The following is a 12452-nucleotide window of genomic DNA, read 5'->3' as shown; positions in this document are numbered from 1 at the left end:
TTCACACACTGTTGGTGAGAAGGTAAATTAGTTCAACCATTGTGGAAGACACTGTGGTGATTCCTCAAAAACCTAAAGACAGAAATACTATTTGACCCTCAGTTCCACTGGTACATACTCAGTAATGGGCTTGATTGGTTAAATAGTATTTCTATGTTTAGGTCTTTGAATATAAGAAATAAAAATCATGCTATCAAAAAGAAAAAAAAAAGAATGGCGATCATTAAAAGATCTGGAGACAACAGATGCTTCAGAGGATGTGGAGAAATAGAAACACTTTTACACTGTTGGTGGGAGTGTAAATTAGTTCAACCATTGTGGAAGACAGTGCGGCGCTTTCTCAAGGATCTAGAAATAGAAATACCATTTGACTCAGCAATCCCATTACCGGGTATATATCCAAAGGATTATAAATCATTCTACTATAAGAACACATGCACATGAATGCTCATTGTGGCACTGTTTACAATAGCAAAGACCTGGACCCAACCCAAATGCCCATCGATGATAGACTGGACAGGGAAAATGTGGCACATATACACCATTGAATACTATGCAGCCATCAAAAATGATGAGTTTGTGTCCTTTGTAGGGACATGGATGAACCTGGAAACCATCATTCTCAGCAAACTGACACAAGAACAGAAAATCAAACACTGCATGTTCTCACTCATAGGTGGGTGTTGAACAATAACACATGGACACAGGGAGAGTAGCATCACACACTGGGGTCTGTCAGGAGGAAATAGGGGAGGGACAGTGGGGGGTGGGGCACTGGGGAGGGATAACATGGGGAGAAATGCCAGATATAGGTGAAGGGGAGGAAGGCAGCAAATCACACTGCCATGAGTGTACCTATGCAACAACTTTGCATGTTCTTCACATGTACCCCAAAACCTAAAATGCTATAAAAAAAAGAAAAAAGAAAATGAAAAAAATAAAAAATAACAAAATAAAATAAAAAAATAAATACACAGACACTTAATGTCAGCTGTGTATGGATAGCAGCCAGAGGCTTCAATGACACCATGTTATAATTATGGGTGTGTATGTGTGTGTGTGTTTGTGTTTGTGTGTAGTTCTCTTTTAAAGAAGGCTGAATGGCTCTGATGATTCAGATTTGTTGTAATCGACAAAATTTGGCATCAGCAGAATAGAATATGCAAAGCAACTGTTTTTAGCTTCTCACAAGTGTTTTAGCTTCTCACATGTACTCCATGCAAAGACTGAACTGATAATGGAAAACCAAGGCACTCTAATTTTTTCTCATCCTTCCAACTTTTCATTCTCTGCTAGACAATTTTCTATTGTAGAAAACAAAGCAAAACAGAAAACTAAGTTAAAATCTACCTTTTTCCAGAGCGGAGCAGGTCAAATCCTTCATTTATTTTTTCAAAAGGTAAAACATTGGTTATTAATGCATCCAATGAAAACTTCTTAGCCATAAAATCAGCCACAAGTTTGGGAATATCTTCTTTACTCTTATAGCCTGAAAAGAAGACAATATCATTGTTAGAGTCAACCCAGTTAAGTAGGGGAATTGAAGAGAAAATTTTCCAAACAAATGAAAATTTAGAAAAGGTGCAGCATTCCGGATTGCTATAACTGAAGAGAACAAGCGATAAAACAATATGCTTTTACAGTCCTTTGACTTGAAAAAAAAAATCACAGATAAACAGGGTCCTTAGTTATTCTCTCTCACACAGAGAAATCATAGTACAGATGTTTATGCCCAAATTAAGGAGAAATTTATCAGTTGTCTAAATTCGAATGTAGTTATGAAATATTATTGTAGATTTTTGTGTCCTACTAAAAATTTCCATGCCTTACACAAACTACAAAAACAGATGCAGATAAAAGGTCCTGGTTAATGATGACATCAGAAAAGTTTATCTTGGGACCTTCTGTCTATGTTAGTTCTATATCTAGTTGATTTGGAGACTATAGATAGAAAAGGAATTTTAATTTATTTTTGTTTGTTTTCAAAACCTTGCCTTGTCCATTGTAAAAGGGGAGATATATCGAGTTTAATGAGAATTTGGCACTGGAGCCTAACTACATACCACCATAAACAGCTCCTTTCCAGGTGCGTCCAGTCAGTAGCAGCATAGGGTTCATTGAGAGGTTTTGGGAATTAGGAGGTACCCCTACAACGACGCTTGTGCCACATCCCTCATGACAACATAACAGGGAAGCCATCTGGAATAAAGTGAATATTTAGCATCCTTATGATGGAGTCACATAGTTCCTACTCATAATGCACAATATCATGTAATTGGCTTAGCTGGACTGAGTGTGTAGAAGGAAGGGATCAGGTCTTTTGCTCCCTCATTCCCCTTTCTTTGCAAAGGATACTGCTGTGGATTTAGGAAATGCCCAGAAAATGGTTTTTGAATAGAAGAATGGATGAATAAATTGGTGTGCATTTAATTCTTCCTAATAAAGGAATAAGGAGGCAGACAGCATTACAAACATATATTAAGTCTAATTCCTTATATAAGCATACAATTTCATCATCACATCATTCTTAGGCATCTGTGAATTGGTTAATTCATTTTACATTGATTTATCACATAGGTATTTTGAACCCAGTACTTTCAACCAGATATTTTGATCGTGAACAAAACAAACATTATATTACCAAAAGTTGTCTCTTGTCCACATGATTGTCTCTCTCTTAAGTGGATTCCTATTCTATCGTTCATTTTACAAATGGACATGTTTTAAACATTGTTTTTTACCTCCCCAAATACATGTTGGTTTTACATTAAAATACCCTGATTATTTGGAAACCTCAAAAGACAGTTTAGAAAATCTTTTCCAGTCAGCTTTTTAAACATGTTCTGTAGTTAGAAAGTGGTTTAAGATCGCCTCAAGGTATGTAATGATTAGTTTTTTGATTTTGGATTCTGACCTTTGGAAGACCAGATATCCTCAGAACATGTGCCTGTCAGACATTTGATATATTGAGATAAGGAACACTCCAGTTCCACATGAGAAAATGGATGAAAATATAGAAAAGGAGCATAAGGAGAAAAGCTATAACCCTGGAAAAAGTTGGATTCTCTTGACACTGAATTCGTCTGTGGCATTTGTCTTAGGTTAAGGCTGCTGAGACCTTTGATCTCAGGGTGCTCTCCCTGTTACCTACACTGCCGAAACTTCAAGAAACTTCAGCATTGAAAACGTGTTGGTCTCTGGAGACTTTTTCAGTAGAATTCTAGAGAATTCTGGGTAGGTGAAATATAGCTAGAGATGCGTTTCTCATTGCAATTGATGTTTGTAACTGTTTGAAAGTAACACCACGTAATAAACCAAAGATGATGTAAGCACTGCAAGATTGGAAAGTGTTTTATATCAATAATGCCAACTGAGGCTAGGCATGGTGGCTTATGCATTACTCAGCCTCTGAAAATGCTATACTCTCAGCATTTTCAGAGGCTGAGGTAGGAGAATCGCTTGAGCCAAAGAGGTTGAGGCTGCAGGGACTTATAATTATATCACTGCAACTCAGCCTGGGCAGCAGAGTGAGACCCTGTCACACACAAAAAAACTGACATTTATTGGGAGCTCACCGTATGACAGGTGGTAGTATGCTAAGTATATTACATACATTGTCTCATGTAATCCATAAACAATGCTATGTGATATGTAGCTTTTAAATTTGGGGGCTGGTAAAATCTGTTGACTTTTCAAAGTATCCACTCCTACTAGTATTGGATACTAGCTGTGTGTCAGGCACTGTCCAAGTTCTGTGATAAAATATAGTGATGCATTTAAGCAGTCACTTTCCTAAGGGCATATTTTTGTTAATAAAACAATAGTTGGCTTAAAATTACTTATTTCTTTTGGCCAAATACTAATATGTGAAAAAATTTGGAATTTATTAAGAACATATGCAAAACTATTAAACTATTGTTAAGAATGTGGGAGAAAAATAAAATGTTCCAATTTGAGAATAGAATTTGTATTATTTGTGTTTACTTGAGTTTATAGTTTTTAACTAAAAATTAATAAAGTAAATCTCTAATTGCTCAGTTAAGAAAAAAAAGCCCTTCTCTCCCTCTAGAAGAAGTATGACTTGAGACAGGTTTGCTTAGTTGATAGAATCAAATGTTTCTCATAACAATAAATTCAACAAGCCAGGTAACAGATGATGGGAAATTTCCATTCATCACTAAATATATCCTTTATACATACAACATATGTTCTGCTGCTTAAATGCATCCTCCAAATTGCAGAGGCAGAAATCTCAGGGCACGTCATGGTACATACCATGGTGTCAAGACGACCGATGACTTCAAACGAAAAATCCACGCCTCCATCAGTCATTTCCTTTAGCACCTCCTGGATGGGTTTCTTGTAGTCTTGAGGGTTGATGCATTCAGTGGCACCCAACTCTTTGGCCTTTGCAAATTTGGCCTTGTTGATGTCCACTGCAATGATCCTGGCTGCTCCGGCTGCTTTGCATCCCATAATGACAGATAGGCCGACCCCTCCCAGGCCAAACACAGCACAGGTAGAGCCTGGGGTGACCTGTGTTTTCAGAAAATGCAAAAACTGGATTAAGTAATACTTGTTAGAAAGTGCCTAAGCTTTATAAAGTGCCATTCCCAATGTTTACCGAGAGCTGCTCAGACTCTTCTGTTAAACCTGCTGTGGAAACCTCTTTTGGCTTCAGTTCCTTTATTTTTAAATTCAAGGGGTTGAACTAGTTAAGTGATTCTCATGTGTCTGCACATTTGATTTATCTGGGGAGCTTTACAAACTATCCCACTGTCCAAGTCACAGCCCATGCCAATTAAATCAGAATCTCTGCAGGTGAAACTCAGTCATCAGGTGACTCCAATGGGGAGGTCAGGCTGTGAACCAGGGGACTGGATGAGCCTTGAGATCCAGATGGCAGTGGTTACAATATTGAGGAGACTCTCAATTGCTGAAATCCCATGATAGCCAGGTTCAGTATCTCACACATACACAAAGGCAATATTTGGAAAATAAAATAAGTGGAAAAGGCTACTGCAGGGGAATAAAAAATATTTCACTTAAACCTTCAATAATTAACTCCTTGATTCATTTATGTTTGGTAGTCATGACCAATATATCCCTGCTTTAAAAAATATGCTAGTGAAAAATGCAGCAATGAAATGTCTGTCTATATTTTAATAATAAATAAAATCTATTATTATGAGTATCCTCAGCTTCTGTTCTTTGGTAGGGTCGCTTAGACCACTGCTAAAACAGATGAGGCAATTGAACAAGGGACTAAGTGCTAAAGTCACAGAAATTTGGAAAAGATGCCCTCTAAATTCTTTTTAGTTTGCTAGGGCCTTTTAATATACCCAGTCTCCCATAGTCAGCCTTCATTGGGGGTAGCATGTTTTAGTGTCCCAGATAATCTCATTATTATATTTCCATAAGTCTATTCAGTCATGCATTCACCAAGTGTTATGCAATATTATGGCAGATAACACTATTTTCTACCTTGCTTAGAAAAATGGAAGACTTGTGACTATGATTTAACAGCACTAATAATTATGTATTGTGATCTAAATTTCAGCAGGAGATTTGAAAACGATATTTTAGTCTCAGCTCTCATATTAGCCAGCAGTGAGACTTTGGGCAAATATCTTTTATCACTGGACCTCGGTTTCATAAAATAAAGCATACTACTAGACATAGACATTCAGCCTTTCCAGATGAGGAGCCTTTAAAGAATTTCTGCTTGAAAAATTTGCCACATCTGAAGTATATGTGTGTGTTCATGACAGGGGAGTTAGTTGTAGCAGTGAAATCCTGTAATGAGTGAATGACGCATCACTGAAGCTTCATTACTTTCCTCTAAGAATCCACAGAGTGTGGTGAGCTTTGGTTTGGGGATACATCAGGTAAGGCTTTGGACTTTACTGTTGATCCAATTTCTGGGAGTAGAGGATCCACAGACTAGATGCTCCTCAAGGGCAATCTCTTCATTTCATTTATTTTTGCTGTCTGAGAACCTAGCAGAAACTATGGTGCCTGAGACATGTGTGGGTGCTCTCTAATTGTTGAATGAATTACTACATGAGTTCTCAGGCCTAACATTTCATTCTCTCATAAAGAGCAAATACAGAAGAATAATTATTGAAATGACATCTTTCCTCTCAACAACTTTTTATCTATGATAAACAGGTGAAATTTCTAGCATGTGCTCTCAATTCTTTTTGGACGATTTTTCTGCTCTTAATCAACACTCCAAATCTCCAAAAATAATCTTTGATTCTTGTGAGAAAGTGCTTCTTTTTTGGTTCCTGACAGTCTGCTTGTAACCGGTTTTATCACCCATTGTCATTCCTACCTTGGCAACTTTGACTGCAGACCCATAACCAGTTGAAAATCCACAGCCAATGAGGCAGACTTTCTCCAGGGGCGAGGCTGCATCAATTTTGGCCACTGCACTCTCATCCACTACCGTGTACTGGGAGAAGGTGCTGACGCCAACAAAGTGGTGGATGGGCTTCCCTTTGCAGGTGAATCTACTGGTGCCATCCTGCAGGGTCCCCCGAGGGTTGCTGAGACTGGGCAGTGCAATACACAGACACACACACAGGCATGAGACAGGAGCATAACTAATGTGCAAACTCAAAGTCTATGCAAACAGAGCATCAGAAACCTACTCGTTTTTCAAGCAGTAGTTGCTTTCCGGGTTTTTACAAATTCTGCATTTTCCGCACTGAGGAGTAAACAGCGGGATGACTTTATCACCTGGAGAGGGATAAAACAAGTTCTTAAATTTCTATCCAGAAATTAATAGAGCAAAAACTTAAAGCTCAAGTGTATTGACTAGAAAAGCATGTTTCTTTAAAAGTCTTTAAGGAATAAAGTTCAGTCACAACTAGGTCATTGTTCACTGCGTGCCACAGCCTTGTTTTCAGTTTTAGTTTATAAATGCCTGATGACTCCTAAAGAGAATGCAAATGTGAGAAACAACATGGATTACAAAAATTACTTCCACAGCATTGATAGTTAACTTTTATGCAGTGTCCTGATTTCCTCTAGAGGCTTTGCAAATGTCATTTTATTTAAACTTTAATTAAATATTAGATATTCTTTCTGTAAATATAAATATAAATTTGAGTTGAAAGTCAGCTATTACAGTGCCTGAAGATCTGGTATTTTGTAAAAGTTTGATTTACAATAAAATGAGCATTTGAACCAGTTCTTGGCTTTTCAAAGTGACTGTGCTTATCTTTATTATGAAATAAATGCTTTAAAAAGCATTTATTTTTTTTTGAGGAAAACTAACAAAAATGGGACAAAGAATTCCAGAAATTTATCTGAGAACTCCAGCCCTTCACAAAAAGTTAGGCACTTTCTTTTAGGATAAGAATTGACTTACAAATGTTTTCAGCTGATAATTTGTAAATTATCTACTTTTCCTTTTATGGTGGAGGGAACAGGTAAAAAGCAAGGGTGTCATTTTGTTGTTAATTTATTTCTGACTAAAGGAAATAGAGCTAAAATATAATTCGGACAATTTCTTTCCTTATTTTCTGTTTACCATTTAAATTAGTATTTGATAAGGAGTGTGAATCTATAGGCTAAAGCAATTTTTTAGAATTAAACATAATTTTCATTTTTAATTACCTATGCTATACATTCTAAATGATCATGAAAAATGGTTGGTGCATTAATATTTTATAGGTGAAATTTACGTGAAAATGATGGTATGGCAATGTCCTAGTTATTCACCCTTTACTTCTAAAAGTATTTATATTAATACATAATAAGATTAGGATAAAATAAATATTGAAGATAAAATAATTAGTAATCTGTAACCAGTCGCATTTAAGCATGACTGAAGGTAATAAGGCAGACATTGTTGTTGGTGGATGGCTCCTGCTATGTTTCTTTCATTTCTTTTCACCTAGTCTGTTTCATTGAGTCCATGCTCGGGAAGAAACACCATGTTGGAAGAAGAAATTGGTGAAGGGGCTGCATGAGTCATCTAAGAAAAAGTCATGTTTATTCAGCCATAGCCATGTGGCCTCTGTTTTGTGAGCTTAGCACAGAACAGTTTCCATATTTATATTTTTTCCTTTCTTCATTTCTGCTTCTGTGTGGGCCCTGACAGAAGACAGTGTTCAGCAACACCAACACGGAAGTTATTAGACTATGAATTCCACACTGGTAGGCACTGTGTCTCTTTTGATCCTCGCATATCTCCAGGTTCTAATCTGGTGCCTGGTGTATAGCAGAAACTCAACAAATAATTGTTGAAGGGTAGAATACACGCATGCCTGAATGCATACATACTTGAGTCAGGCAGGCAGAGAGGGAAGGAGGAAACCCCTGAAGTCCTGGCTGCCCTGTGACCTTGTACAAGCCCTTTCATCTCTCATTGCCTCGGTTTCCTCATCCAGGCTGAGCAATCTTGTGACGGTGAACCAAGGTGTGTTCCCTGAGTGTGAATCCTGTACCTGGTTTGATTGTAGTCACCCCCTCTCCAACACTCTCCACGATGCCGGCTGCCTCATGGCCTAAAATCGCAGGAAGAGGGGTCACCAGGTTGCCACTAACCACGTGGTCATCTGTGCGACAGATTCCTACTGCCACCATCTACAGAGCAAGGAGAAAAGTAGATTCAGAAGAGATTATGACTCTCAGATGGGTTTAACATACTCAGTTTCCTGAAATTGTGCTTCTAAAATGTATTCAAGAATTTTGCTAATAATCTCTACTATTTCCAAATATGAAAGATTCAGTTTATCTCCAAGGTCCTTCAGTCTAAAACCCTTCTCTACCTTCCCTTCTTGAATTAAACAATTTAGAATAATCTATGAAGTAACTAATCCTGAAATATTTGTCTTATAAAATATACAAGAATGCATGCTTTAAAAAAATAGAAATAGAAATAGCAAAGTAACACATAGAAAATATCTAATGCTAATTGATTTTGAAGTCTTGACATGCAACACTTGGAATTTTTTTCTGTGCAAACACATTCTTTTGTGTTTTACTCGAATTATACTGTATGTTCTCTTTGACCACTTTTTAGACATTTAAAATTTATATTTATACCTTTCCTTGACAACAAAAGTAACTCGATTTTCTGGATGATAATATAAAATATGCCTGTTGGCCAGGTGCAGTGCCTCATGCCTGCAATCCTAGCACTTTGGGAGTCTGAGGCGGGCAGATCATGAGGTCAGGAGATCGAAATCATCCTGGCCAACATGGTGAAACCCTGTCTCTACTAAAAAATACAAAAATTAGCTGGGCATGGTGGCGTGCGCCTGTAGTCCCAGCTACTTGGGAGGCTGAGGCAGGAAAATTGCTTGAATGAGGGAGGTGGAGTGAGCCAAGATTGTGCCACTGCACTCTAGCCTCGTGCCTAGTAACAGAGTGAGACTCTGTCTCAAAAAAAAAAAAAAAAAAAAAAAGCCTCTTAGTGGATTTTTTGATGTTTCCATTTTTAATATTCTCTAGTTTTTTAAACTTAAAATGAAATAAAAATGGAAAAATATTTCACCTTAATGCGAACTTCATAAGCCTTAGGAGGTGCCACCTCCACATCCTCAATGGAAAAGGGTTTCTTTGCCTCCCATAGCACAGCTGCTTTGCATTTGATTACCTAGAAAATCAAACAGAGAGATGGTGACAGTGTTTTCCCACTCTTGAAGTCAGAAATTGTGTCTTTTCATCTTTGTACATGCAACATTGAGGCCCATGTCTGGTACCTAGAAAGTGCTCCATAGAAATGAAGACCTCTGGTTTATAAAGAGAATAAAAATATTATTTAAAAAAGCATAACATAAAGAAAGATAAAGTATAATAAGGCATTGAGAAAAATGAAATATATTCGGGTGGCTGGCAAGATAGCTGAATAGGAACAGCTCAGGTCTGCTGTACCCAGTGAGATCAACACAGAAGGGCAGGTGATTTCTGCATTTCCAATTGAGGCACCCAACTCATCTCACTGGGACTGGTTAGACAGTGGGTGCAGCCTAAAAACAGTGAGCCGAAGCAGGGTGGGATGTCCCCTCACCCAGGAAGAGTAAGGGGTCAGGGAACTCCCTCCCCTAGTCAAGAGAAGCCATAAGGGACTGTACCTTGAGAAATAGGGCACTTTGGCCCAGATACTACTCATTTCCCATTGTCTTCACAATTGGCACACCAGGAGATTTCCTAGGGTGCCTATGCCACCAGGGCCTGGTTTCAAGCACAAAATGGGGTGATCATTTGGGCAGACACTGAGCCGGCTGCAGGAGTTTTTTTTTTTTTTTTTTTTTTTTTTTTTTCATACCCCAGTATTGCCTATAACGACAGTGAGACAGAACCTTTTACTCCCCTGGAAAGGGGGCTGAAGCCAGGGAGCCAAGTGTTCAAGCTCAGCAGATCCCACGCCCATGGAGCCAAGCAAGCTAAGATTCACTGGCTTGAATTCTCAATGCCAGCACAGCAGTCTGAAGTCAACCTGGGATACTCAAGCTTGGTGAGGGGAGAGGCATCCACCATTACTGAGGCTTGAGTAGGTGGTTTTCCCCTCACAGTGTAAACAAACCCGCAGAAAAGTTTAGACTGGGTGGGGACCACCACAGCTTGGCAAAACTGCTATAGCCAGACTGCCTCTCTAGATTCCTACTCTTTGTACAGGGCATCTCTGAAAGAAAGGAAGCAGAGCAGCCCCAATCAGGGGCTTATAGATAAAACTCCCATCTCCCTGGAACAGAGCACCTGAGGGAGGGGGCAGCTGTGGGCACAGCTTCAGAAAATGTAAACGTTCCTGCATGCTGGCTCTGAAGAAAGCAGTGGATCTCCTAGCACAGTGGTTGAGCTCTGCTAAGGGACAGAATTCCTCCTCAAATGGGTCCCTGACCCCCTTGCCTCCTGACTGGGAGACACATCCCAGCAGGGGTCAACAGACATCACATACAGGAGATCTCTAGCTGGCCTCTGGCGGGTGCCTCTCTGGGAGGAAGTTTTCAGAGGAAGGAACATCCAGCAATCTTTGCTGCAGCCTCTGCTGGTCATACCCAGTCAAACAGCGTCTGGAGTGGACCTCCAGCAAACTCCAGCAGACCTGCAGCACAGAAGCCTGACTGTTAGAAGGAAAACTAACAAATAGAAAGAAATAGCATCAACATCAACAAAAAGGACGTCCACATAAAAACCCAATCTGAAGGTCACCAGCATCAAAGAACAAAGGTAGAAAATCCACAAAGATGAGGAAAAACCAGCACAAAAAGGCTGAAAATCTCCAAAATTAGAATGCCTCTTCTCCTCCAAAGGATGACAATTCCTCACCAGCAAGGCAACAAAACTGGATGAAGGATGAGTTTGATGAATTGACAGAAGCAGACTTCAGAAAGGGGGTAATAACAAACTCCTCTGAGCTAAAGAAGCATGTTCTAACCCAATGCAAGGAAGTTAAGAACCCTGGAAAAAGGTTTGAGAAATTGCTAACTAGACTAACCAGTTTAGAGAAGAACACAAATGACCTTATGGAGCTGAAAAACACAGCATGAGAACTTCATGAAGCTTACACAAGAATCAATAGCCAAATCAATCAAGTGGAAGAAAGATATTAGAGATTGAAGATCAACTTAATGAAATAAAGCATGAAGATAAGATTAGAAAAAAAACAATGAAAAAGAATGAACAAAGCCTCTAAGAAATATGGGACTATGTGAAAAGAACAAACCTATGTTTGCTTGGTGTACATAAAAGTGAAAGGGAGAACGGAACCACGTTGGAAAACACTCTTGAGGATATTATCCAGGAGAACTTCCCCAACCTAGTAAGACAGGCCAACGTTCAAATCCAGGAAACACAGAGAACACCAAAAAGATACTCCTCGAGAGGAGCAACCCCAAGACACATAATTGTCAGATTCACTAAGGTTGAAATGAAGGAAAAAATGTTAAGGGCAGCCAGAAAGAAAGGTTGAGTTACCCACAAAGGGAAGTCGATAAGAATAACAGTGGATCTCTCTGCAGAAACCCTACATGCCAGAAGAGAGTGGGGGCCAATATTCAACATCCTTAAAGAAAAGAATTTTCAACTGACAACTTCATATTCAGCGAAACTAATCTTCATAAGTGACAGAGAAATATCCTTTACAGACAAGCAAATGCTGAGAGATTTTGTTATCACCAGGCCTACCTTACAGAAGCTCCTGAAGGAAGCCCTAAATATGGAAAGGAAAAACTGATACCAGCCACTGCAAAAACACACTAAATTGGGAAGACCATTGACACTATGAAGAAACTGCATCAATCTATAGGCAAAAAACCAGCTAGCATCAAAATGATAGGATCAAATTCACACATGACAATATTAGCTTACAATGTAAATGGACTACATGTCCCAATTAAAAGACACACACTGGCAAACTGAATAAAGAGTCAAGACCCACCAGTGTGCTGTATTCAGGACATGCATCTCACATGCAAAGATACACAGAGACTCAA

General features: G+C 38.8%; 1 protein-coding gene across 4 annotated transcripts in view; it reads right to left on the bottom strand.

Moving 5' to 3' along the window:
• Nucleotides 1-1345: 1345 nt before the first annotated feature.
• LOC108291188 (alcohol dehydrogenase 1C) overlaps nucleotides 1346-12452 on the bottom strand; it is a 53187-nt gene continuing 42080 nt past the window's right edge. For 2 of the 4 annotated variants that reach the window (XM_037732383.1, XM_037732385.1), the window contains exons 7-8: nucleotides 2064-2199; nucleotides 1346-1489 (exon numbers count right to left, since the gene is read on the bottom strand). In XM_037732383.1, the coding sequence (XP_037588311.1) occupies nucleotides 1347-1489; nucleotides 2064-2199 (279 nt within the window). In that variant the 3' untranslated portion in view covers nucleotide 1346. Of the gene's footprint in view, nucleotides 1490-2063; nucleotides 2200-4275; nucleotides 4537-6337; nucleotides 6558-6656; nucleotides 6745-8459; nucleotides 8599-9511; nucleotides 9614-12452 lie in introns of all 4 variants that reach the window. The other 2 variants (XM_017511383.2, XM_037732384.1) reach the window with 2 other exon arrangements.

The sequence above is a fragment of the Cebus imitator genome, unplaced genomic scaffold (assembly GCF_001604975.1).
Source record: "Cebus imitator isolate Cc_AM_T3 unplaced genomic scaffold, Cebus_imitator-1.0 Scaffold447, whole genome shotgun sequence".
In the NCBI taxonomy this organism is placed as follows: Eukaryota; Metazoa; Chordata; class Mammalia; order Primates; family Cebidae; genus Cebus; species Cebus imitator.
The sequence above is the reverse complement of the archived record's forward strand: the minus strand, read 5'-3'. Positions and strand labels throughout refer to the sequence as shown.